The sequence below is a fragment of the Cavia porcellus genome, unplaced genomic scaffold, assembly GCF_034190915.1.
Source record: "Cavia porcellus strain 051 isolate PalLab524CR breed Dunkin Hartley unplaced genomic scaffold, mCavPor4.1 scaffold_22, whole genome shotgun sequence".
Lineage (NCBI taxonomy): Eukaryota > Metazoa > Chordata > Mammalia > Rodentia > Caviidae > Cavia > Cavia porcellus.
Genome location: NW_026947505.1, coordinates 9,727,475 through 9,749,978, shown reverse-complemented (window position 1 = coordinate 9,749,978; position 22,504 = coordinate 9,727,475). Strand labels below are relative to the sequence as shown.

The following is a 22,504-nucleotide window of genomic DNA, read 5'->3' as shown; positions in this document are numbered from 1 at the left end:
GCCATACTGAGTTCAGTTGTCATATCTCCTTTGTCTCCTCCAGTCTATGACAGTTTCTCTGTGCTTCAGAATTTATTTTTAATGTGAAATTCTGAGCCCCTGAAAATCAGGTAACAGGCTTCAATCATTTTGTTATCTGTATCAGAAAAGAATTGCACACACGGCATGTCTACTTTTAGATTTTGGACGCACTGTGTCTTTAGTCTCAGGGAAGGAAAAACTCAGACCTGGCTATGCTTGTGTGCCCCCCGCCTTTTATTTGAACCCAGGACCTTTCCATTAAGCCACATCTTAGCCCATCCCTACCTTTTTAAGACAGGGTCTTACCATGCTGCATAGGCTGGTCTCAACACTGTGAATCTTCCTCCTTGCACTTCCCAGAGTACTAGGATCACAGGTGTGTAGCCCCAGACGTAGTCCAGGCTTATGCTTTCAATAAAAAGGGGAATAAATTAAAGCACATTAACCATGTTTTTGGGATTTACATATTTTCATGAGCATGAATTTATTCCAGTTGTAGTTGAAGGACAACGTGATGCTGTTTGTTTGACCACAGAACGTTGAGTATTTAGGGAGATGAAATATTGGACCAGTTTCTCATGCATTCTTTCCAGTTTGGATGTTGTGTACTTTACCACTAACACCGCAGCTGAATGAAGCCCATGAAGCTTATCTTAGTATTTTTGGACATCTCTCATCTTTTAACACAAACCAGAGAAATAAAGTTTGTATCTTTCCTCAGAAACTGAGAGGTCACTGGGGCTGAGTCACACCTCTTATATTCAGTGGCTTTCTTCGGAGCAGTACCCTTGTGCCTCTAATTTGCAAGGCCTTCATGGTTACTGTGTTCTTTGGGGGACCCCCATCTCTACTAACGAAGGACAGAAGTGAAAAAAGCATATGTGAACATTTTATTGCTGTGTTTTGATGATCCAAAAAGATTGTGGCTATATTTCATTTCTTCCTCTCTTTGTGATCCCATGTTATGGACTATGTCCCAGTCACTTCTTACGTGTGAACCAGCTTTTCTACCTGGTGGTGATCAGGCCTTCATTCCAAATGGATGTTCCCACCTCTTATTTGTAGGTTGCAAAATGATAAGTGAAAGTCTGATTGAATGTTTAAGTCCATATATTCCTTATATTAGCTAATTGATAGGTTTAATAATTTAAACATTTTTTTCTGTTTTTTCAATATCCATCAAATATTCTATCAAGTAGTTTCATGGGTCAACAGAGTTATAATATGGTAAAGATTGTATTTATATGGGTTTTTCTAATAGAGGACTGTTTATACAGAAGTTCACTGTTACTCATTTTGAAAGCAAGTTGATCAGCTAAGATACTGAAAATAAATCACATTATTTGAGTGTAAAATGTGTTTCTCATCAACTAGGGTGGTCGGCTATAATAAGCTTGAAGCATCCTTTCCTGAAGAAAATTAGCATTCTGCAAAAACTGTTTTACCGTTAACTGTATATTCCTTAAGCAGTTTATTCTGGTTTTAGCCAGAGAGTAGTTTCAGCCAGAAACTGAAAGGTGACTTCACGTCTCTCAGTTTTGTTCACTTCATTAAAAATGATAGTGTGAGATAAGCTCTCAACTAATTATAAAGAATAAGTCAAAGTGAAATTTCTCATAAAAGAATAATTTCAAGGATCAAAAGATGTGTACAATTGATTGTATTAACTCTCACTTTGATTGGTACTGACCAAAAAGTAGCAAATACTAAGATTAGATAGCATCCAGAATGAAGTTAGTACTTAAATATATGTGGGTGAAGTTTCACTGTTAAAAATCCTTCTATAGATTAGATGAGTAAAATTGAACTTTCAAAAATTTCCTTTGATATGTTGTTAAGACAAAATAGCGAAATTTGCAATTTTATTTGATTGTAAAAAGCTATATATCTAATTCTTTTGCAAAAGTCCATGGTGAATAAAGCATTTTGCAAGTCAATTTACCTTTGGAATAATGACTTCCTAAAAGGAATCTTGCCATAATGACATTAGACCCATAATTCTAACCTGGGTAGGATTTAAGAGCTAATGATATTCACTGAATTATTTAGTAGAATCCTGTTATACTCTATGATACATCATATGTCATTGTATTCTAAGCAAAATAAGATGGTAGAGCATTAGGTAGGTTTTGTTTCTTTATTTGTCAAAGGAAATATCTGAGACTTTGTTCATCTGTCCATTTGATTAAACTGCATGACCTCAAATATCCTTTCAGAGCTCTCTGTGAAATCCTTCTGGAAACAAATGCAAACTTTTTAAAAAATAGAATCTCTAGTTTTCATTATGCAATAGTACCTACCAGAAACAGTTGAAATTTAGATTCCACATTAGCACAAATTCATGGTCCTGGGAAGAGCAGATCAGATCTGCAGACAACAGTTGGTGAGCTGAGTCTGTGTAAAGTAGAAATTTCTGAGATGCTCTCGTGCCAGGATTGTAAAAATAGAGTAGAAACTCGCAACGAAGATTTCTATTATGAGCTATACTTATTTTAGCAAATGTAGAAGGGAATGCATGTGTACATGATTCTCATATGTTGGTATGGTTTTTGGCTGTCCCTTGATTGGAAGCAACATTAGAATCCCAAAGTAGTAAGGCAAGGCACAAGTTTGTAGTTCTTTATGGCTTAGGTGTGTCTGCTAGACCATCTTCACCCTAAGTCTATCAATGTACCCTGAATAGCAGAGCCAACTCCTTTGTGAATTCCATGTAGAATTACATTTTGTTTAAAGTGTGAATTGTGATTTAGTTCTTTTAGGGATTTACTGCACAAATTACATGAGCTTTATTGAAATTAAGTTGAATAATTGTTTGCAAAAAACTCTCATAAAAACTTGCCATGCAAATGATTAGTTTTGGGGTTGATATGTAGCATGCCAAGAGTTTGTGAAAACACAGTGAATGGACTCTCCCTTTTGTAAACAGGTATAAATCAAATGAAGATTATGTATATGTCAGAGGACGTGGACGTGGAAAGTATATTTGTGAAGAATGTGGGATCCGCTGTAAGAAGCCAAGCATGCTCAAAAAACATATCCGCACTCACACGGATGTTCGGCCTTATGTATGCAAGTTATGCAACTTTGCCTTCAAGACGAAAGGTAGATGTCTGATTTATTTGCTTTTTTGATAGGGAAACTACTTTTCTTATGGCAATGGAGGGCTCTGAATACTATTTTGTAACATCAGCTGTTGGATGGTTTTGTGAAAATACAACTCTGTGAAGTGTACTTTCTCCCTTGTATCAGTGATCCAAGAATGTATATGAGACTGTGAGGCTCCTTTTCTGGCTAATTAAGAGCTATAGACTTAGGGCCAGACCCCTTGTCTCCAAAGGAAGTGGCTAAGAATTGCCTGGATAGCTATTACTTCATGTTGCAAATGTTATGCGGTCTGGATAATAGTTGCACCAGTATTGATATCTGCAGGGACACCAATGCATGTAGTGGCAATCGAAAAGTAAAGCTTGGAAGAAGACATGTGCCCGTGGTCAGTTTCAAGATTATAAATAATGTAGAGATCCACAGACTCCCAGGTGGGCCCCTCCATCCACAGCTGCATTCATTATGCATAGGAATTTGATAGCTTCTGTTCTGTGTATTCATCAGCACAGAGACCACTTCTTACTTTAGGCCACAACTGTTAATCTCATAGAACTAGGGCTTGCCATGAAATGATATTCTATCATTTTTTAAAAAATCCTGTTTTTAGCAGGTAGACGGTATTTTTGTATAAAATCTACCTGCTAAAACAGGTAGAAAGTCACTTAGATATGGAAATGTTCATAAACGCAGTGGCTCACAATACAGACAATCAGAAACAAGAAGATGACTTTTTTGTACAGAAATATATTTTATATTAGAACTAATGGTTACTGTAAACACCCTTTCACCAGCTTCACATCATTTCCAGTGTCTTAACTTTAAATCTGCATGTCAAGTGGTCTGCTCCATTACTCAGATTTGTTTCCTATAAAATAAAAAATAAAATAAAATAAAATAAAATATTGTTTGGTCTAGAAATATATGCTTATTTTTTCTTGTAGCTCCAAATTCTAAATTGTATTTGTTGAACAGGGTACAGCTGTGGAGCCTTTCCATATATCTGTTTCTTCTTTATTAAAAAAAAAGTACTTATATAACAGATATGCCTCCTTTAAATCCAAAAAAGGGAGAGGGAGTATTCATTTGCTCTTCAAAAGACAAAAACATAACGTCCTTTAAACACCATCCACCTTTGCATAATGAAGCCTTTTATGTAGAACTTTCCTGAGAGATTCTCAAGAGATAAGAAAATAAAGATATTGATTTTAGGGCATAGTGCAAGCTCACTGGTCATTCCAAAGGATGTCTTCACTGGGCATATGAATTTGCTGCGGTATAGTTGTGTGAAAAACCAGATGAAGAACTGAGACATTTCTGGATATTTTTAAATTTGGCTCTGAACCATCATCCTGGAATCCTAGCAGCAATAATTATATTTGGTCCTTAATGGAATTTCTTTGCCACCTTTTGGGGAGGGCACAAATATCAGAGAATCTTAGAACAAGCAAAATATGCTGGGGAACTTCACCAGTCTTCAACTCTAGCTGAAAAGCTTGTTTGCCAAGCCCATGTCATGGACCAAACACAGCTGTGGTGCCCTCCTAGGACCCGTCCCGTCTTGCCTGTCCCACTCCCTATTGGGCTTTTCCTTTCTCTTTGTCCTATTTCACTACTTCAGAAGCTCACCATTTGGGCACAATAAAGCCAGTGTTTGCCTCTCTCAAACAAAACTGCTTCCTTAGAATGGGTGGAGATAAAAAATATAGGAAAAGAAAAACACATACTAAAACCTAAATACAGTGATCCTTTGGCATCTGTAGGGAGTTTCTTCTAAGAGCCCCTCGACACCAAAATCCAAGCATACTTAAGTCCCTTCTATAAAATGTTGCATTTTGTAAAACTCATATACATCCTCTTGTGCATTTTTAATCATGTCTACTTTAATTACAATACCTAGTACAATGTAAGTTGTTGTTCTGTTATATTATTTAGGGAATAGTGACAAGAAAAAAATCTGTACCTAATTAGTGAAAATGTGATTTTGTTATTTAAATATTTTTGATGTTCAGGTGGTTTATCCCACCAATGTGGAACCCTCAGATACCGAGACTGACTGTGAATGATCTTCCCATACTTAGCATTCTCACCTGTAGACGTGTGGTGTACTTGTATCCTGGGAGATTACATGATTTCCATTAATGTATAGATTTAAGAATTGATAAATCTATAACATTTTTGAACTCCTTAAAAGTTATGGCTTTAATTTTTGATAACTAAGAGCAGCAGGAGCCTGAAAATATTTCTGTTTGGTGGCCTCAAAGTAGGACCTAAAATTCATACATACATAAGCAGTAAGTACATGAAGTAATACAAGTGAAACAGTAAACAACAGTGTATGTGTACATGAGTGGTTCACCAGAAGAGATCCAGGAGCCAGTGCAGTTGGAAAGAGCCGGAAGAAACCTTTGACATCCACTTTGATGATATTTGCCATATTATCTTATTGTCTGTACCTTTTGATTGTGCTTTAGCAATATATCAACAAATGCTTTACTTTTTAAAGTTTATTTGTACAATTTAGAGATATACACAGTGATCACATTCATCTTAGGGAATTTGTACCTATACAGGACATACCCTGTTTTCTGTTTTTTTTCCCCCAGTTCCCATTCATCTCTTCAACCCGTCTTCCTTTCCACCTTTCTAAAGGTTGGTTTCCATTTCATCCTCCTTTAGTGGTTTTTGCTCCTTCCTTTCTTTTTCCCCTCATCCCTCCTTAGTTCCCCACTTTTGAATCATTTCTTCATATTTCACTATACCTATTATACACTTTGGTCCTTATTTACCCTTTCAGTTTCTCACACCAAAGGAACAGTGTGATATTTACACAGGTGTGTCCGATTCATTTCACTTGAGAGTATGATCTCAAGTGCATCCATTTACCTAGAAATGTTTCAAGTTTATCCTTCTTTATGGCTAAATAGTACTCCATTGTATTTTAAAAGCCACATCTCTTTTATAAAAAAATCACATATATTTATTATAAAAACCACATTTATTTATTATAAACTTTTTGTATAAAAACTTGCACTGTTCATTTGATGGGCATTTAAGTTATTTCCAAGATTTAACTATTACAAACTGTACTGCTATAAACATGGATATACCTGTATTGCTGTGGTATGATGTTTTTAATTCTTCTGGGAAGATACCCAGCATGGGTCAAATGGGACCTCTAATCTTAGTTTTTTGAGGAACCTCCACACTGATTTCCACAGTGGTTGTACCAGTCTACAGTCCAACCAGCAATAAAGAAGGGCTCCTTTTTTCCCATAGTCCCACTAGCACTTTTATTAGGTGATTTCTTGATAATTGCCATGCTTTCTAGAGTGAGATGTTATCTCTGCATTGTTTTAATTTACATCTCTTGAATGACCAATGATGTTGAACATTTTTTCACATATTTATTTGCCATTTGTATCTCTTCTTCTCAGAAGTCTGTATTTATCTCAGATTCCCATTTTTGAAGCAAAAACTCATTTGGAAGCAGAAGAGACCTAGAATAGCAAAAACAATTCTACGCATCAAAAGCAAAGCAGGAAGCATCACAATCCATGCCTTGAAATTATACTACAAAGCACTGTGATTGAAAAAAAAAAATCTTGGTACTAGCAACAAAACAAAACAAAACACCAAAAATCCCCAGATCCAAGGATCAGTGGAACAGATCAGAGGATGCAGAAACAACTCCAAACACACTGAGCTACCTTATCCCTGACAAAGGGTCCAAGCATGTTCACTGGAAGAAATTAGCTTCTTTAACAAATGGTGCTGGAAAAATTGGCTATCAACATACCAAAGAACTAAATTTAGAACCATGTCTCTCACCACACACTAAAGTCACAAATGGATCAAAGATCTAAATATTAAAACAGAAACACTAAATCTGCTGCACAAGAATAAACACTTGAAGATATAAATGTAGACAAAGATTTCATGAACAAAATCCCAATCACATAAGAAATACTACACAGAGTCAACAACTGGGATCTCACCTTATTATAAAGCTTCTGTACAGCAAAAGAAATTACCAATAGAGTGAAAAGCTTTATTTTTAAGAGCAAGATTCCTGAAATCTAAATGGAAGCTTAGTCTGCTGAGACAGTTTGTAAGGATATTTAGTTTATTATTAATGCAAGAAGCCAGAATTCTATGCTAGAATACTGGGTTAAGGGTGATTGGATCAATGCTTTCAAAATTCCTCATATTCCATATAGTAATTATATAAATCTACAAATAGAGATGTGTATGTACACACACATGTAGATATAAACATAATCGTGTAAATCATTACTTAACATATTTGGCATGAAAACTTTCCTTTTTCTTAAAATGGTAAAGTCTCAAGATTAAAAGGGAGCATTGTTTCTCCAGAATTCTAGAAATTACAGTCAGAAAGTTTGCTAAGATAGATCAAACACATAGATGCTAAGTAGTGGAAATGGTGTACCCTAAAGCTCAAATGTTTGTGGGTCTTTGAATTCAGTGACAAGGCTGAGTCTCACACTGGTTTATGTATGTTTTTTTTTTTCTTCTGACCAGTGAGGATCCTTGGGAATTTATGCCTCATCAGTACAGGGCCTGGGCTCCAGTGGGTGTGTTGAGAGCATTTCATCCTGAAATTTCCCAGCTGTATGTGTCAACTTGCGTTGCTCTATGTATGTGGAGTTCTGAGAGGCTGGCCCTTTTGATAAATATTAGGTCCCTTCTAGGGCAGAAATACCCGGGATCCTCAGCCCTTCCTCTCTTGAAAAGATGTGACTGTAATTCCACACATCTTTAAGATAAAGAATACCTGAGATTGGGGCAAAGCTCTCAGGGACTGATCTCTGCGGAAAGCACATTATTCTGTGTTACCCAGATTACTTCATTTCATGTTGTACTTGGAACATTTGATACATTTTGATAACCACCCTCACCTTGACTGTTTTCCAGGAAACTTAACAAAACATATGAAATCTAAAGCACATATGAAAAAATGCCTGGAGCTGGGAGTCTCGATGACATCAGTGGATGACACAGAAACTGAGGAAGCAGGTAAATTGTAACTCATTTGGCTGACTTTGTCACTGTGCTCACAGGAGCTTTGTGGCCCAGGTGGTAGAATAAGTTTGGATAATTTTTGAAAAACTTCACATTTTATCTCATTGCATAGTCAATATAGAAAGCAAATCAGATGTAATTGTGACGTAAGGAAAAGCGCTTTAGAGTAAAAAAAGAAAAAACAACTTCTACTTAGAACCTTGAAGGATATTTGCATTTGATTTTATGATTGTGACTTAAGTGTTAAGAAAATTTTGAGAAATTTGCAAAGCATTTTCAGGTGTCACTAATCTTATTAAGAGGAAATATAGTAGAAAAGTTTACATGTGAACCTGGAGGTACAGCTGTTGTTTTTCTTTTCCCCGTGGTAGCAGTGGCACCAATATTAGCCATTCTCATCCATGCAGGGTTTTCTATGAGTGGTCTGGTGTCTTAAGATATAAAGCCTACCGTGGAGTCCCTACTGTAGGCTGAAGACGAAACCAAATAGATACACAAAGAGATCAGCCAGTGCAAGACTGAGTGGTAGGAGCGTGAGTGGGAGGAGTTGAGAGACCCAAGCATTTCTGGGGGCCAGAGGGTTGAGGAAAGCCTTTGAGAAGAGACAGAGCCTCAGTAAGCTCCTAACGTTGACTTTCGTGTCTTGATCTCTGTAATCTTTGTTCGCTCATTTCAGAAAATATGGAAGATTTGCACAAAACGGCTGAAAAGCATAGCATGTCCAGCATTTCAACTGATCATCAGTTCTCAGATGCCGAGGAATCAGATGGCGAGGATGGAGACGATAATGATGATGATGATGAAGATGATGATGACTTTGATGATCAGGGAGATTTGACACCAAAAACAAGGTCAAGAAGCACCAGTCCTCAGCCTCCTAGATTCTCTTCCTTGCCCGTGAACGTCGGCGCTGTCCCCCACGGAGTCCCGTCAGACAGTTCCCTGGGACACTCTTCATTGATCAGCTACTTGGTTACTCTGCCGAGCATTCAGGTTACTCCGCTCATGACACCCAGTGACTCATGTGAAGATACCCAGATGACAGAATATCAGAGGCTGTTCCAGAGCAAAAGTACAGACTCAGAACCAGACAAAGACAGGTTAGACATACCTAGTGGCATGGATGAGGAGGGCGTGCTGTCTTCAGAGCCCAGCTCTTCCCCAAGGGACTTCTCCCCCTCAAGCCGCCATTCCTCACCAGGATATGATTCCTCACCCTGTCGAGACAATTCACCAAAGAGGTATCTGATACCCAAAAGAGATTTGTCACCCAGAAGACATTTATCACCTAGGAGAGATCTGTCACCCATGAGACACCTGTCACCCAGAAAGGAAGCCGCTTTGAGGAGAGAGATGTCTCAAAGAGATGTTTCTCCAAGAAGGCACTTGTCCCCAAGGAGGCCACTGTCTCCCGGCAAGGACATCACAGCAAGAAGAGACCTGTCTCCAAGAAGAGAGAGAAGATACATGACCACCATACGAACGCCATCTCCCAGAAGGGCTTTATATCCTAACCCGCCATTTTCCATGGGGCAGTATTTGCAAGCAGAGCCAATTATACTGGGGCCTCCTGTGAGTATAACTTGTTTCCCGTCCTGCTATGTAATTTGCAACACAATGGAGCCTCCCAATGTCGTGCTAGTGGCATTCATTATAACATGGTTGCCTCTCACAAGAAGGTGTTACTGTCACATGCTACTGTCAGTGGTGTGCCTGTGGCATTGCTCCAGTCGTATTATTGCATCAGAGCAGTGATGCATTTCCAGTTGCAACAGGTGATGCTGTGAGGCTTCAGAGCTTAACTAATGATAGACATAGGCTGAATGTGTGACCCCAAAAAGGTGAGGTCTATAGGATGTAGACACTGACTGGGGCAGTGATGCGTACTCTCCACATGTGAAGACTGATTCCATACTTTTTTTAATGCACTCATTACCTTGATGAATCACACTGTGTTTAGAAATCAATGATTTTGCTTTTTATATTATCATCACTACTGGGTACGCTTGCTGAGAGACACTGCGGTCCCACGAGAAGAGGAAGGCAGGAAAGCCCGGGGAGGGTGTGCAGAGGTCCCTGCCGTCTGCCTTAATCATCCCTGGAGGTAACAGCAGTAGCAGGCTTGGACTACATTTAAGCAGTGGGTTTAGCGCAAACCCTAGAAAAGGTCCTCTTCTGCCACATTCCATGGCACAGCACCGGCATGGGGTTGTAAAAGGTGAATAAGATGTGCCCTTAGCATACACAGAGGGAAGGAAGCTTTGGACATGCTTTCAGTGTGTTTCCTGGTTCAGTCACTGCTCTTCGTTGGGCTGTCTTTGCTCTGGCTCCAGCCTGTGTACCAACGCTGTCCTCCCCACGCAGCCCAGCGTAGCTGGCTCCAGGCTCCACCTTATCCCTGCACACTGCTCAGATCCCTCTCCTCCCTTGTGCTTCCCTGAATCAGAAGCTCCTGCTGCCAGCTTTAACCTTGAGGAAAGCTCCTTCCTGCGTTCCACTTCCTTTCCCCTGCACCCTCTTTTCACAAGCTGGATACCTACTTCACCTTGATTGTGTGAGTCCTGCAATGGCACGCATAGCAATTCAGAGTAAATTATCTGCCAAGCTAAGAATTAAGCAAGCTGACAAGAAGAGATGCATTCCTGCAGGTGTTGGCATGGCAAAGAGGGATCTTCTGCAGTTTATGCGCCACAGCAGGGACTGAGAGTCGTGAATCGCTCACATTGTGGGCAGCAGGTCAGGGGTGATGTCAGATACTTTCTCTGATGGAAAGTGGCCACGCAGGTGGGGTGTGTGGGAGCAGCCTCACCCTGGCACCTTTGCTGTTCTGTGCCAGCACTGGCTGGGGGTTCCCTGTGGGCTGTGTGACGTGGTGAAGTATATTCAGTGCACTGTCGTCAAAGGGAGCAAGTTTTGGGTACAAATGTGCCATTAGGAGAAAAGTATAGCAGTCCACAGTCAGCTTGGGCAAAGGAATCAAGGGAGCAGAGCAAAGGAAATCATCTAATTATTGGTTATATGATTAGAAGGTTGCTGGAAAAACTGGTTTTATCAGTTCCTGAGTTTGCAATTTTTTTATTAGTTTTGTTTCATGTTGTTTTTAATATACCACACCTGTACAATGTGGTGTAAAATACCAGCTCATCTATAAAATGATATAAAAATATCACCTTGGGGCTGAGGATTTAGCTCAGCGGCATAAGCGCCTGCCTTGCAAGCAGGCAGTCATGAGTTCGATCCCTGGTACCGATAAAATAGAAAAAGAACAAAAAAAAAAATCACTCACCTGTTGAATAATTGTTAAACTTTACCACTGATAAAGCATTTGGACTATGTGACCCCATTTAATTCTTTTTTTAAGTTAATTTTATTGGTACCCTTTAGATATACATAATAATCACATTCATCACAGGGAATTCATGCCTGTATGTAATATATCTTGATTTTTATTTTCTGCAATCTCATCCCTTCCCTTAAGCTCCTTTACTTTCCTTACTTATAAAACCTTCATTTCCATTTCTTTCCTTCTATTCTCACCCCCTCCCATTTGTTCCCTTTCCTATGTGAACATTTTTTTCCTTTTCTTCAAATTTATTGTACATTTTGGTCCTTATTTACCCTTTTGTTTTCTCATACCAGAGAAACAGGCAATATTTAAATATATGTGTCCAATCTATTTCATTAAAGAGTATATTCCCATGGGGCACCTGTTTACCTCGAAACACCTCAAGTTTATCTTTCTTTGTGGCAGAGTAATATGCTATTGTATCAAAAGAGAAAGCACAGCTTGCTTCTGTTTTCATGATGAGAGAACAGAAATCCTCCATCAGGAAATCCTCCATCAGACTCCCAATACACTGCCATTTCCGCTCTGAAGTCCTCTGGCTAGTTTTAAGACAAATAAATAGAATTAAAAGAGAAGATTCTTTATTCATTCATTCAGAAGATATTTTTGAGGATCTCTGCGTAGCTCGAGGATGAAATATTATGGTTTCTGGCCTTTTTTTTTTTTTTTAACCCAGTATGCCTGTATGTCCTTTTCCATTGTCAAAGTTGTGGTAGATTTGTACCAAAAAGAGAAAGAAAGGAGGACAAGTCTCTGTAGACTCAGCATTGTACCGAGTGAAACGCTCGCCATTCAGTGTCTGTCTTGAGGTCTGTGTGATCTTGGCGCTCTGACCTCCCTTCTGGGCTATCGCCGAAGGTCTGTCTGGCAGTACAGGAGTGGGCTGTGCAGAATTCTGTGCTTGGAAGAACGCCAGGCCTTTTAGCCATAAGGAATGCAGTGGGCTGACAGGATAGGTTTCAAACCAAGGCCACTTCCTCCCTGCAGTCCCCAGCCAGTGACGAGCTCAGACCAGTCACCTCTCCCTGTCTGCCTGTGCACGCAGCGCTTCCGCTGCCCCACTGTCCCCAAGGAAGCACTTGCCCCCTTTACCTCCTCCTCCAGCTTCCAGAGGACCCTATGGACACCCCATGGGAAAGATGAGTGGGGAAATGGATACACCTCTGAATAAAGATGTACATAGCATGTGCATAAGATACATGTGTCGAAATACATATGCATACAGACTTAGCATAATCTATAGTTGAATTCTGCATTCTTTTTTTCAGAGCAAGGTTTTACTTGCTAAGATTTAAGTAAGATTAGAGTTTGCCTACCACATTAAGACTCAAATTGTAAAGCAATAGGATTGGCTAACGGAGTAAAAACAATATAGAGAAAACTTACTTTGAGTCCATTTTGGAGGGTAGAACGGGAGGAAGCAGGATTTATTGGCATGATTGACAGCGAGAGGAGCCGTGGAAATCGCTACATGGCGGAAATTCTACTTTTATCTATACGTGCTTTTGTGGTGGGCATCCTTGTATTTCTGGTCAATGAAAGTCTGAATTTGAAAACTTTATTAACAAGATTTCACTGTACTTATAATGAATGTGTTCAAGTTTTAGAGGAAATTTCTTCACTCCCTTCCTCAGCCTGGAGTCAGGGATCTTACATCACTTCCTGGGGACTTCTGCTGACCTCTTCTATGGTTCCCCACAGATCCCCATTCTGATGAGGTGTTTGCCACGGGTATCACAAAATAGCAGCCAACAGAAAAATGAAAAAGTAACCAAGCCACAATTCATTTTCAACTTTAAATCTGTGATAACTGTGATTAAAAGAAACTTTATTTCTTTATCCTCAAAGATTGTTACTGTAGGTGTTAGAATTCTTCCACCTTAACTGGTGTTTAATGAAGGAGACATACAAAAGAGGTTATGTGTGTGTAACATTTTTTTTAAAGATGATTTTCATACTGTAAAACTCCCACCTTTCCTAGCATATGAGGTCCTGGTGATTACAGGGTAGGTGATTACACTGTTTCACCTGCACTTCAAAAATAAATCATTTGTTTCTAGCTTGAATAAGATATAGCTCAGAGCAGAGTAAATACCAAAATGTGGTTCAGAGAAGCAGAGCTAATGCATAATTTATAGTTTCTGAACCTGTCTCACAACCAGATAGAACTGGAATACTTCATGGTATGGAGCAGCAAACCTTAAGTTTTAGGACTGAAGCATTTTTGAAATGAATTAGAACACTTTTTTTTTCTCTACCTGGGATCACTACTACACTTGGTTGGTTTGTGTCTGTCATACATTCTTAAATATGAAACCTTTTAAAATAACAGTTCATTAGTAGAATGAATCACAGTAGTTAAAATCTGATAATCTCTTTAAAACCTGATAGTTGGGCACCTGCGTTGTATTTAATGGCATATACAAGTATAGAAAATAAATTGTTCATTTTCAGGATTGAGACCATAAAATCCGGAATGCTGGAACCCAGTTTTAAGTATCCTTAATTTATTAATTCCCGAGGACATTTAAATGAAAACAATAATGTCCATGGAGAATTAGGGTGCAATTATCTTTGACTACGCAGTTGAATATGAATTGTTAGCTGTTCCAAATATTTAATGTTAACAACTACTCAGTCGCGTAGTTTCCTTTCAAAAGCTATCACGGATGTGGAATGTGATGCCTCAATTTGTGATTTGAGGAAGAAGCTGATCTTCAACATTTCTTTCTTGAGCAGGAACCTGCTCCTTTAAACTAGTGCCTTACATACTGAGAACCAGTCTGTGGGCCCACCGCAATCTTGCCATCCTTTCTGTGGAATACATTTTTAAAATAACTTTTCAGGCTTTGCTACTCCGAGTATACCCACCATAAGAAAAATCTTAAAAATCAGCACCATATATAAATAGATGATAATGTTTTTATTTCTTTTTGAGTTTAAAACTTATCATCAGTATTTATTAATGGATTCTTTTTTTCTTGGTAATCTTTTTCTGGTGATTACTGATTATTTTTTCACCATCTCTTAGGAGGAAAACAAGTCTGAAACATGTTTCTGTACCATTTGGAAAATACACTGAATGCCTCATCCCCTTGTTGCTTCAAAATCAAATTTTTAATTTTTTTCATAATTAATAATTTTCCGTAGGCCATCACCCTCATTCCAGAATCAGAAACCACAGCTGAGGAATTGCTTTTGATTTGAAACAGGAAAAGTGGATGCAGGGTTCAGCTGTAAACCCACCTAGGCGGTGAACTGCGGGTTTTGCCTGTGAAGCTGCTTGACCTGAGGGTAGAGAGTGGCGGGTTCTCAATTGTGTGTGCTTTGTTTTCCTCTGCAGAATTTAAGAAGAGGATTACCTCAGGTTCCTTATTTCAGTCTCTATGGAGACCACGAAGGTGCTTACGGACATCAAGGCTCCAGCCTTTTCCCTGCGGGTCCCAACGACCATGTCTTCAGTCATCTTCCACTCCACTCTCAGCAGCAAGTGCGAGCTCCTATCCCCATGGTGCCAGTCGGTGGGATCCAGATGGTTCACTCTGTACCGCCGGCCCTTTCCGGCTTACATCCTCCACCCACGTCGCCGCCGCCGCCGGTGGAGAGCTCTGTGGAGAAGAAAGGGGCGCCCAGGGAGTCCTTTGGGAGGGATCCCTATGCTCTTCCTAGGCAGCATGAGAAACGCGCGCCTCACATCCTGCAGTCGTCTGGTCTACCTAGCACTCCCTCCTCGCCTCGGCTATTGATGAAACAGAGCACTTCCGAAGACAGCCTCAATGCAACAGAGAGGGAACAGGAGGAGAATATACAGACTTGCACAAAAGCCATTGCCTCTCTTCGGATTGCCACAGAAGAGGCGGCTCTGCTTGGAGCCGATCAGCCAGCACGGGGGCAGGAGCCCTCCCCGAAACCCTTGGAAAGTGCACATGTTAGCATTAGACACTTTAGTGGGCCTGAGCCAGCTCAGCCCTGTACCTCAGCTGCCCACCCTGACTTGCATGATGGTGAAAAGGACAATTTTGGTACAGCACAGACTGCATTAACTCACTCCACATTTTACAGCAAGAGTCACGTGGATGAGAAACAGTCGGACTTTCACAGCAGCAAGGAATTATCTTTAAGCACAGAGGAAGGCAAGGAATCTTCATTGGAAAAGAGTCAACTACATTGATCTGAGATGCATGGAGACTTTCATTTCCACATTTCCCCCTTTTTTGTTTTTGTTTTTGTTTTTCTAGAAATAGAGGTAATCAAGTTTATAGTATGCCTGTCCTAAGTTACAGTAGTTTGCTATTATATATACTTTTGTTATTTCCGAAAAATTAGGTAAATTAACAAGTCATCATGAGCCTGACCAAAACAAAAATTTGAAATTAACCTATTGGGTCTGGTACTTTTAAAATTGTACAGATGTTTGTGCCTTTTCTTTACTTTGCTTATATTCTTATAAGCATTTTTTAGCAGTAATCTGTACATATTTTAGAATTTGTGTATCTGCTTTGTAATAAATGTAATTTCTTTCCTTTTTTGGACACTTGGATCTAAATGATGTAAAGCAAAACAGCATCAATATATATGTGAGGTTGCACTAAAACATATTTTTATATGATAAAAACTGAACAGCTTTTATGTACAGCTCTGATTCTGTAATACTAATATTTATTTACTTTGTTTCATAAATTGTACATTTTTTCTTAATGTTGTGGATTGCTTTTCTATGTGAAGCATGGAATTTACTGTTGCATAACTAGAACAAAAATGTACATTGTAAACAAGATATTTAAATTAGAGTATCTTATTCTGCACTTATGCATTAGTGACAAAAGATAAAGGATGTATCAGTCAGTTCTTAACTCTTGTAAATTTTTTTGTCTCTTGTTTGCTGGATTGACTATAACTTAAGAGCTGATTGTGATTTTAAACTGATAGTACCGTAAAGCATTAAAGTAAACAATGTGCTATTGTGAGTTTTTTCAAAGCTTTATAAATCAGTTATAAATAATATTAAAAGTATTTGGTCTTATGTGAACATGTTGATCTATATACTCATCTAAAAATATGGGAAAACATTCCACCCCATGTAAATATGTACAAGTGCATCACTGGTACAATTTTATGTAACTCAGTTGGACACTAGGTTGCCACAGACCTATGGTAGGGTGTCTTTCAAAATTAAAGTGACAGATAACATGGGACTATAGAGCTTGGTTATCGGCCGGCCCGGTGGCTTGGCAGGCAGTGCTGTGCGCTGCCGGTAGAGAAGACCTGGGCTTAGAAATCTCCTTAGTTCTTGCTGCACAGGACAGTGAGTGGAGCTAAGGCTGCATGGAAGGGTCATGCTTGGACTCTGAGGGTTGGGTGTGGAAGTGGAGAAGAGGGCTGGAGACCTGCTCCCCAGCTCTTCCTGGGGGGAAGCCTGTCCATAAGGTAACGGGGTCAACGTCAGCAGTAGGGGAAGTCACCTTGCCCTTCTGTATAGGAGGGGAGTGTCATGCTCCTAGCCACCTGGGGGGTGGACAAGAAGAGCTTTCAAGGGAAAAGAATGTGTGGCAGGAGGAGGTCTTTTATATGTGGCATTCAGAATGGCTTTGGATGAGTGGTGAAGACGGGAAGAGTCTTGGTAGGTCCAGAAGAGCAGAGCAGAGGGGAGGGACACAGCAACAAGTGCACATGCATGCATGTGTGTGCACACACTCAACTGGGTTATCTTTGTGCTATATAGTGGATTATAATTCTGTGAAACCAAGTTTGTATATTGAATTACATTAAGGAGTGTTCTTTAAAAAGAGAAATAAATGTACGATTACATGCTTGAGGTGTCTAGTTCTTATGTGTTGGTTTATATTTCAACTTCCCAATTTTTTTTTCTAAAAGAATTTAGGTGCTACCAGAAAGCCATCTGTGCATGTAAGTGGCGGCAGCCACTGTGAGTCATGCTGAGTATGAGGGCTTTGAACGAAAGAGAAGATAGCCGTTGGCCTCCAGAGGTCATCTGATGAGAACAAACAATGGTCACTAAAGTGTAGGCTTTAAAAATCAGTTGGCCCTCCCCTAAGCCTGAGCACGGGCAGTGTATTGTATCTGGAAAGAGTCAAGAATAAAGCAAATTCTCGTTTTTCTTCTGCCTTTCTGTCAGTGTGCAGACGTCTGAAATTCCACTGAGGAAACCTCTTCTTTAGCTTTGTTGAGATGCCTGAAGCCAAAACTCAATTGAAACCTTCTATGAAATACCCAAAAATCATAGTTTTCTATTATAAAGGATAGAACATTTTTAGTAATGAAAGCAAAAGCTCACAAATGGTCAAAACTTCTCAGTATTTCCATTATACAAATCTCCAATTGATGTATTTACAACTTAGCTATTTTATTTTTATAAGGTATACTGTGTTTTTAAACTGTTTTACAAAGTGAATTAAAGGTCACCCCAACCTGCCAGCCTTGTGCCTGTCTCTTAGCAAGAAGAGTCCCTGAAGCGTTTGGATTATAAGTGGGGTGATACTGTGTCTTTTTCCTCATTGATGTGTGTATTTTTGTTTGCACTTGTGCATTATCCCTCTTTGCTTTCTCTACCTGATTCATCACACATGTGTTCATTTATTCTGTGAAGAGTTTTTGAGAGCCTACTATCAAGTAGTACAATAAGGAGCCCTTAGAGTGAGTCAGAGTGTGCCTGGCATTGAGCTCCAGTAAACTGGAGAGACATGCATGTGAGAACATGTAAATAATACAATGTCAGTGCTAAAATATTTGCACATTTGGCTTGTTTTGTAATCACAAAGGAGAAAATGATCATCCTGCTTAAGATGAGAAGAGGGAGACTTCAGCGATGTAGCCCTTGAATAAAACCTTGAAGCAATGTATTGACTCATTCAGCATACACCTGCACCGTGACACAGTTTTGTGTGCTGGATGCACAATGCTACAAAAAAAAGTCCTTTGCCTGCATAGAGTTTATATTCTAGTGTAGAGGGCGTTAAAAAAAAATGTAGAAGTAGGAAAGTGCATGTCAGTCAATCCAGGATTGTGAGGCAGTGAATGGTGAATAGCAAGGTGGTGCCAGCTCTGTAGCTATGTGGTGGGGATGATACATGTTAAACTACAAAGCCACAGCAGAGTCCGGTTTCCACATTCAGCCCACTACCTGGCTGTGCAGTCAGCGGGAAGGCAAGGAAAGATGACAGCAAGAACACGGCCTTGCTGTGGTATTGTCAGTATCATTGCAGAAAGAAAAAGTCCGCTCAGACAGTGCACAAGAGAGAAAATGAGTTCAGAGGAGAGAGAATGGGAACCGGGAGCCATTTAGAATTGTGAAATGACAACACTTTCATGGAAATAAAAGGCAGTGTCAGGACCAACCATTGAAGGGAACCTGGAGAAAGAAGCGGCAGTTTTGCTGAATGAAGAGGAACTGGTATGAGCTAGACTAGGCTGACTTGATGCTGCCAAGTTTTAACTTGGGCAATGGAATGAGAGTGGTGGCATTAACCTGCAAAAGAGAGGGATTGCACAAGATACAGGTAAAGAAATGAACTCCTCTTGGATGTCAGAATGAGAAATTCAGTCTCAGACAAGAAAGCCGAGAGATGTGTCTGCCAGTTCTCACTTAGTCCTGCTGGGACTGCTCAATTGGATGAAATCCTTCAGAATGTCCCAAGGTGTGGAAGAGAAAACAGAGGACCCCCAAAGATGGGCAACGACCGTAGAGCCAGCAACGTGTGCTTGAGACAACAGCACATCTGTGGCTGCACTAACATGATACGATTTTGTAGTCTTTTTGGAAAACAATTTCCATAAATTAGTTCGGCTACCTTCTAGAAAGCCAAACCTTAGGAACATATTGTGTGACTGAGTATGTGTATGTGTGTGTGTGTTAACAGGTTTTTTTATTAAGAAATTAGATATTAATAAACTAATTTGTCATTTATAAATACCCCAAAGCCTCTGGAGAAATAGGGAATTCATTGTAGAACCAGAGTTAAAAAGATACCTCCTGATTCTATTCAGATTTGCTTAAGTAACAATTTCCAATTATTTATGCTCATCTCACTTAGGTCAGCATTATAATCACAAGAGTTGCACAGTGAAATTTGCTAGGGTTGAATGCTCTAGAATAATAAAAGAAACACAAGACTTTTTGCCCTGGATAACTCAGGTTATTATTAGTTTAGACTATGTTGTTAAACATGGTGGTGTCTACTTTGTCACTGTATAGATTTTTTTCTCCAGGTGTTGTTTGCCACCATGTAGAACATAAATTCCCACTGATTTTTGAATGTAAAGAACTGTATACTTACCTGTACTCTATATGCAATAATAAACTAAGTATAGTCATGCAGTAGTACTAAGGAAAATGGCAGAAATAATTTTAAAATGTGCCTTAATATTAATAAGGAGAAGGTGCCAAGCTTTGATCTCCTAGGACTCTGTGGGTTGGTTTATGTAGACATACCTATTGCTTTACAAAAATGGGGGTCATCTTCAGAAATATCAAATCAACAGATTTTATCTTCTTTCTCCAATGTATATGTATTTCAAAGTTAGCAGTAGGTTGCTTTGTTACCTCAAACATAGAAATTTAATAAATATGGCTTGATGTGAATAAAATTTCATTTCCACAGAACAAAAATAGATATTAATTCATTACAATCATGTTGATAAAGAAAATATTTTAAAATGTAAAATGACTATTAAAATGCCTAAGGAGTTTTCAAATGATAGGAATGATCTGGTAATATTCTCCAAGGCAAAATGAAAAAAAAATAAGCAGTGTCATGAGTAAATAAAGGAGAAAAGTTAAAAAATTCCAGCACAACCTCTGCAATGGGAACAAAGCTTGGGAACAAAGAATAGTGTTGGTTTTGTATACTTAGCAGCAGAAGGCCTTCAGCAGGGTTGGAAGCGCTTTGCTCTGAGCACAGGCTCTGCCAGTCAAGGTGATGGGAATCTGTATGCTCGTAGGTATTGCTCATTTACAGCCGCATACCCAGCTCTGGAAAGGACAGGGGCTGTGTAAATTCATCTTGAATACTCTTAGGGAGAATCTGTCCTGAGTTCTAGTCTGATTGTAATTCAGCGATGCTCAGTTCTAGGAATACCCTGTCATGATTTGAGTGCAGTCATGGACTGTAAGTTTTTCATTGCACCATGTATAAAAAATGATATACATTCGTTGTACATTGTTTAGGGTTACAGCCCCTTTAATCAAGACAGCATCCCAAAACAAAAGTGTTTTTAGGTTACAGCGAGAAATGGAATGTGCTGGCCTTGTTTTGGTGTTGTTTTTGTTTTGTTTTCCTTGCAGTACTGAAGATCAAATCAAAGCTTTGTGCTTGCTGAGCAAGGACTGTACCACTGAACTATGGCCCTAGTTCACTGGGTTTGTTTTAAGCACTTTCATCTACTCACTCATTTAACAGTCATAAAACTAGGGAAGTCCTAGCACTGAGAGAGGCTGAGACAGGAGTTTGTGAGTTCAATTCCCATCCAGGCAACTTAAAGAAAAAAACAAAACAAAACAAAAAAAACCCCACAAGGCCTGGGAATGTAGCTCAATGGTAGAAAGTCCCCTGGATTGGATCTTCAGTACCAATTATGTAAGTAAATAAATAAATTACAGTGAGGAAAGGAATTGGGTTAAGCTGACACACTTGCTCTTAAATAGAAGCACAGGCAGATTTTAAAGATGCAGACTTCCTGCAATGATAAAGAATGTTCTGTATTTGCACTTTCCAATACAAAATAATTTCTAACCACCTGCAACTACTGGGCACTTTCGTATGTTGAGTGCAACAGAAATCTGGATTTTAAATTTCATTTAATTATACTTCATCTAAACTTTAGCAGCCACCTATGGCTGGTGGTTCCAGTACTGGGCAGCAGCCACAAGCACAACCTTTAGGAATCCTGCAGCTCATGTCTCTGTCTCACTCACTTGACAAACACTGAGACCCTTCATTAGACCAACTCTGTTAATGGTACTGGGAACAATAATGAAAAACAACAATGAAAAATGTCATCATAGAACCTGTGCTTAGTGCTTACCATTCAATATTCAGTTAAGGATTTTGGTGATGCATTCCTGTTAATGGCTCTGCTTTGATCACTCAAAGAATAGTAACCAAATTGCGCTTTTATGAAGAGATAGATGGAGCCATGTGCACTCTTTCCTTCTGCCTTAGGCCAAATGCATGTATTTCCCCTCAAGGCTTAAGACTTAACACACGGGACTGGGTTCCAACAGAGTGAGTTCCTGCCTCCACCTACTGCTTTTGCACAGGAAGCTGAGATGTGTGGAGGGAGCGCAGACCATGGCTTGGAAGTCCTGCCTTTCACAGGTAAGTGTGACCACAGGTAAGTAAACAGGAGGGAAACTAAAGAAAGGAGCCAGCCTAAGGGTTTGTATTGAAGTGGTCCTGCATCTGGGCCATCCACCTACCATTAATAACAGGGAAGGTGAAAGGGAGGTGTGGCTGGGTGGGGTTTTCTTCCTCTACCTGACTTGCCCTGTGGCTTGCTTAACCATCATTTCTCCAATTCCTATTTGGTGTGTTTGTTTTGGTTAGGTGCCAGGAGTTGAACTTAGAACCTTGTACTTGCCAGGCAGGCGCTTATACCACTGAGCTAAATTCCTGTCCCTCTATTCAATTTAAAGTGAACAGATTCATGGACAATCATACTGAGGTTTTTGCCTTCTATGGAGAAGCCCCCTTTCACCAAGGAACCCGGTTTTCTCCCCAGAGCCAATGACTGCTCTCCTCCTGAAAGCAGTGATTTGGTAATTCATGTGATACTGAATTACAGCTGCACAAAGAAGTTACATACAGCAACTACACCTTGTCAAAAATTTTACTGCTAAAGCTCTCTTAGAATTAAGGCCATCAGAAAATTATTCGGGTCACTGATTTTCCTAACACATTAAAATGGGTGCATAACTTGTCCTATACTCATGTGTGAGGGAGAAGTTCATTCATGACAAACCATGGATGCAAG

The 22,504-nt window shown here is 39.5% G+C and overlaps 1 protein-coding gene across 4 annotated transcripts in view; it reads left to right on the top strand.

Moving 5' to 3' along the window:
* The window catches only part of Hivep2 (HIVEP zinc finger 2), a 183,832-nt gene extending 166,502 nt beyond the window's left edge, over positions 1–17,330 (top strand). For all 4 annotated transcript variants that reach the window (XM_063233397.1, XM_063233398.1, XM_063233399.1 and 1 more), the window contains exons 7-10: positions 2,948–3,123; positions 8,062–8,163; positions 8,846–9,741; positions 14,859–17,330. In XM_063233397.1, coding sequence (XP_063089467.1) covers positions 2,948–3,123; positions 8,062–8,163; positions 8,846–9,741; positions 14,859–15,686 — 2,002 coding nt within the window. In that variant the 3' untranslated portion in view covers positions 15,687–17,330. The remainder of the gene's footprint in view (positions 1–2,947; positions 3,124–8,061; positions 8,164–8,845; positions 9,742–14,858) is intronic.
* The last annotated feature ends 5,174 nt before the right edge of the window (positions 17,331–22,504 follow it).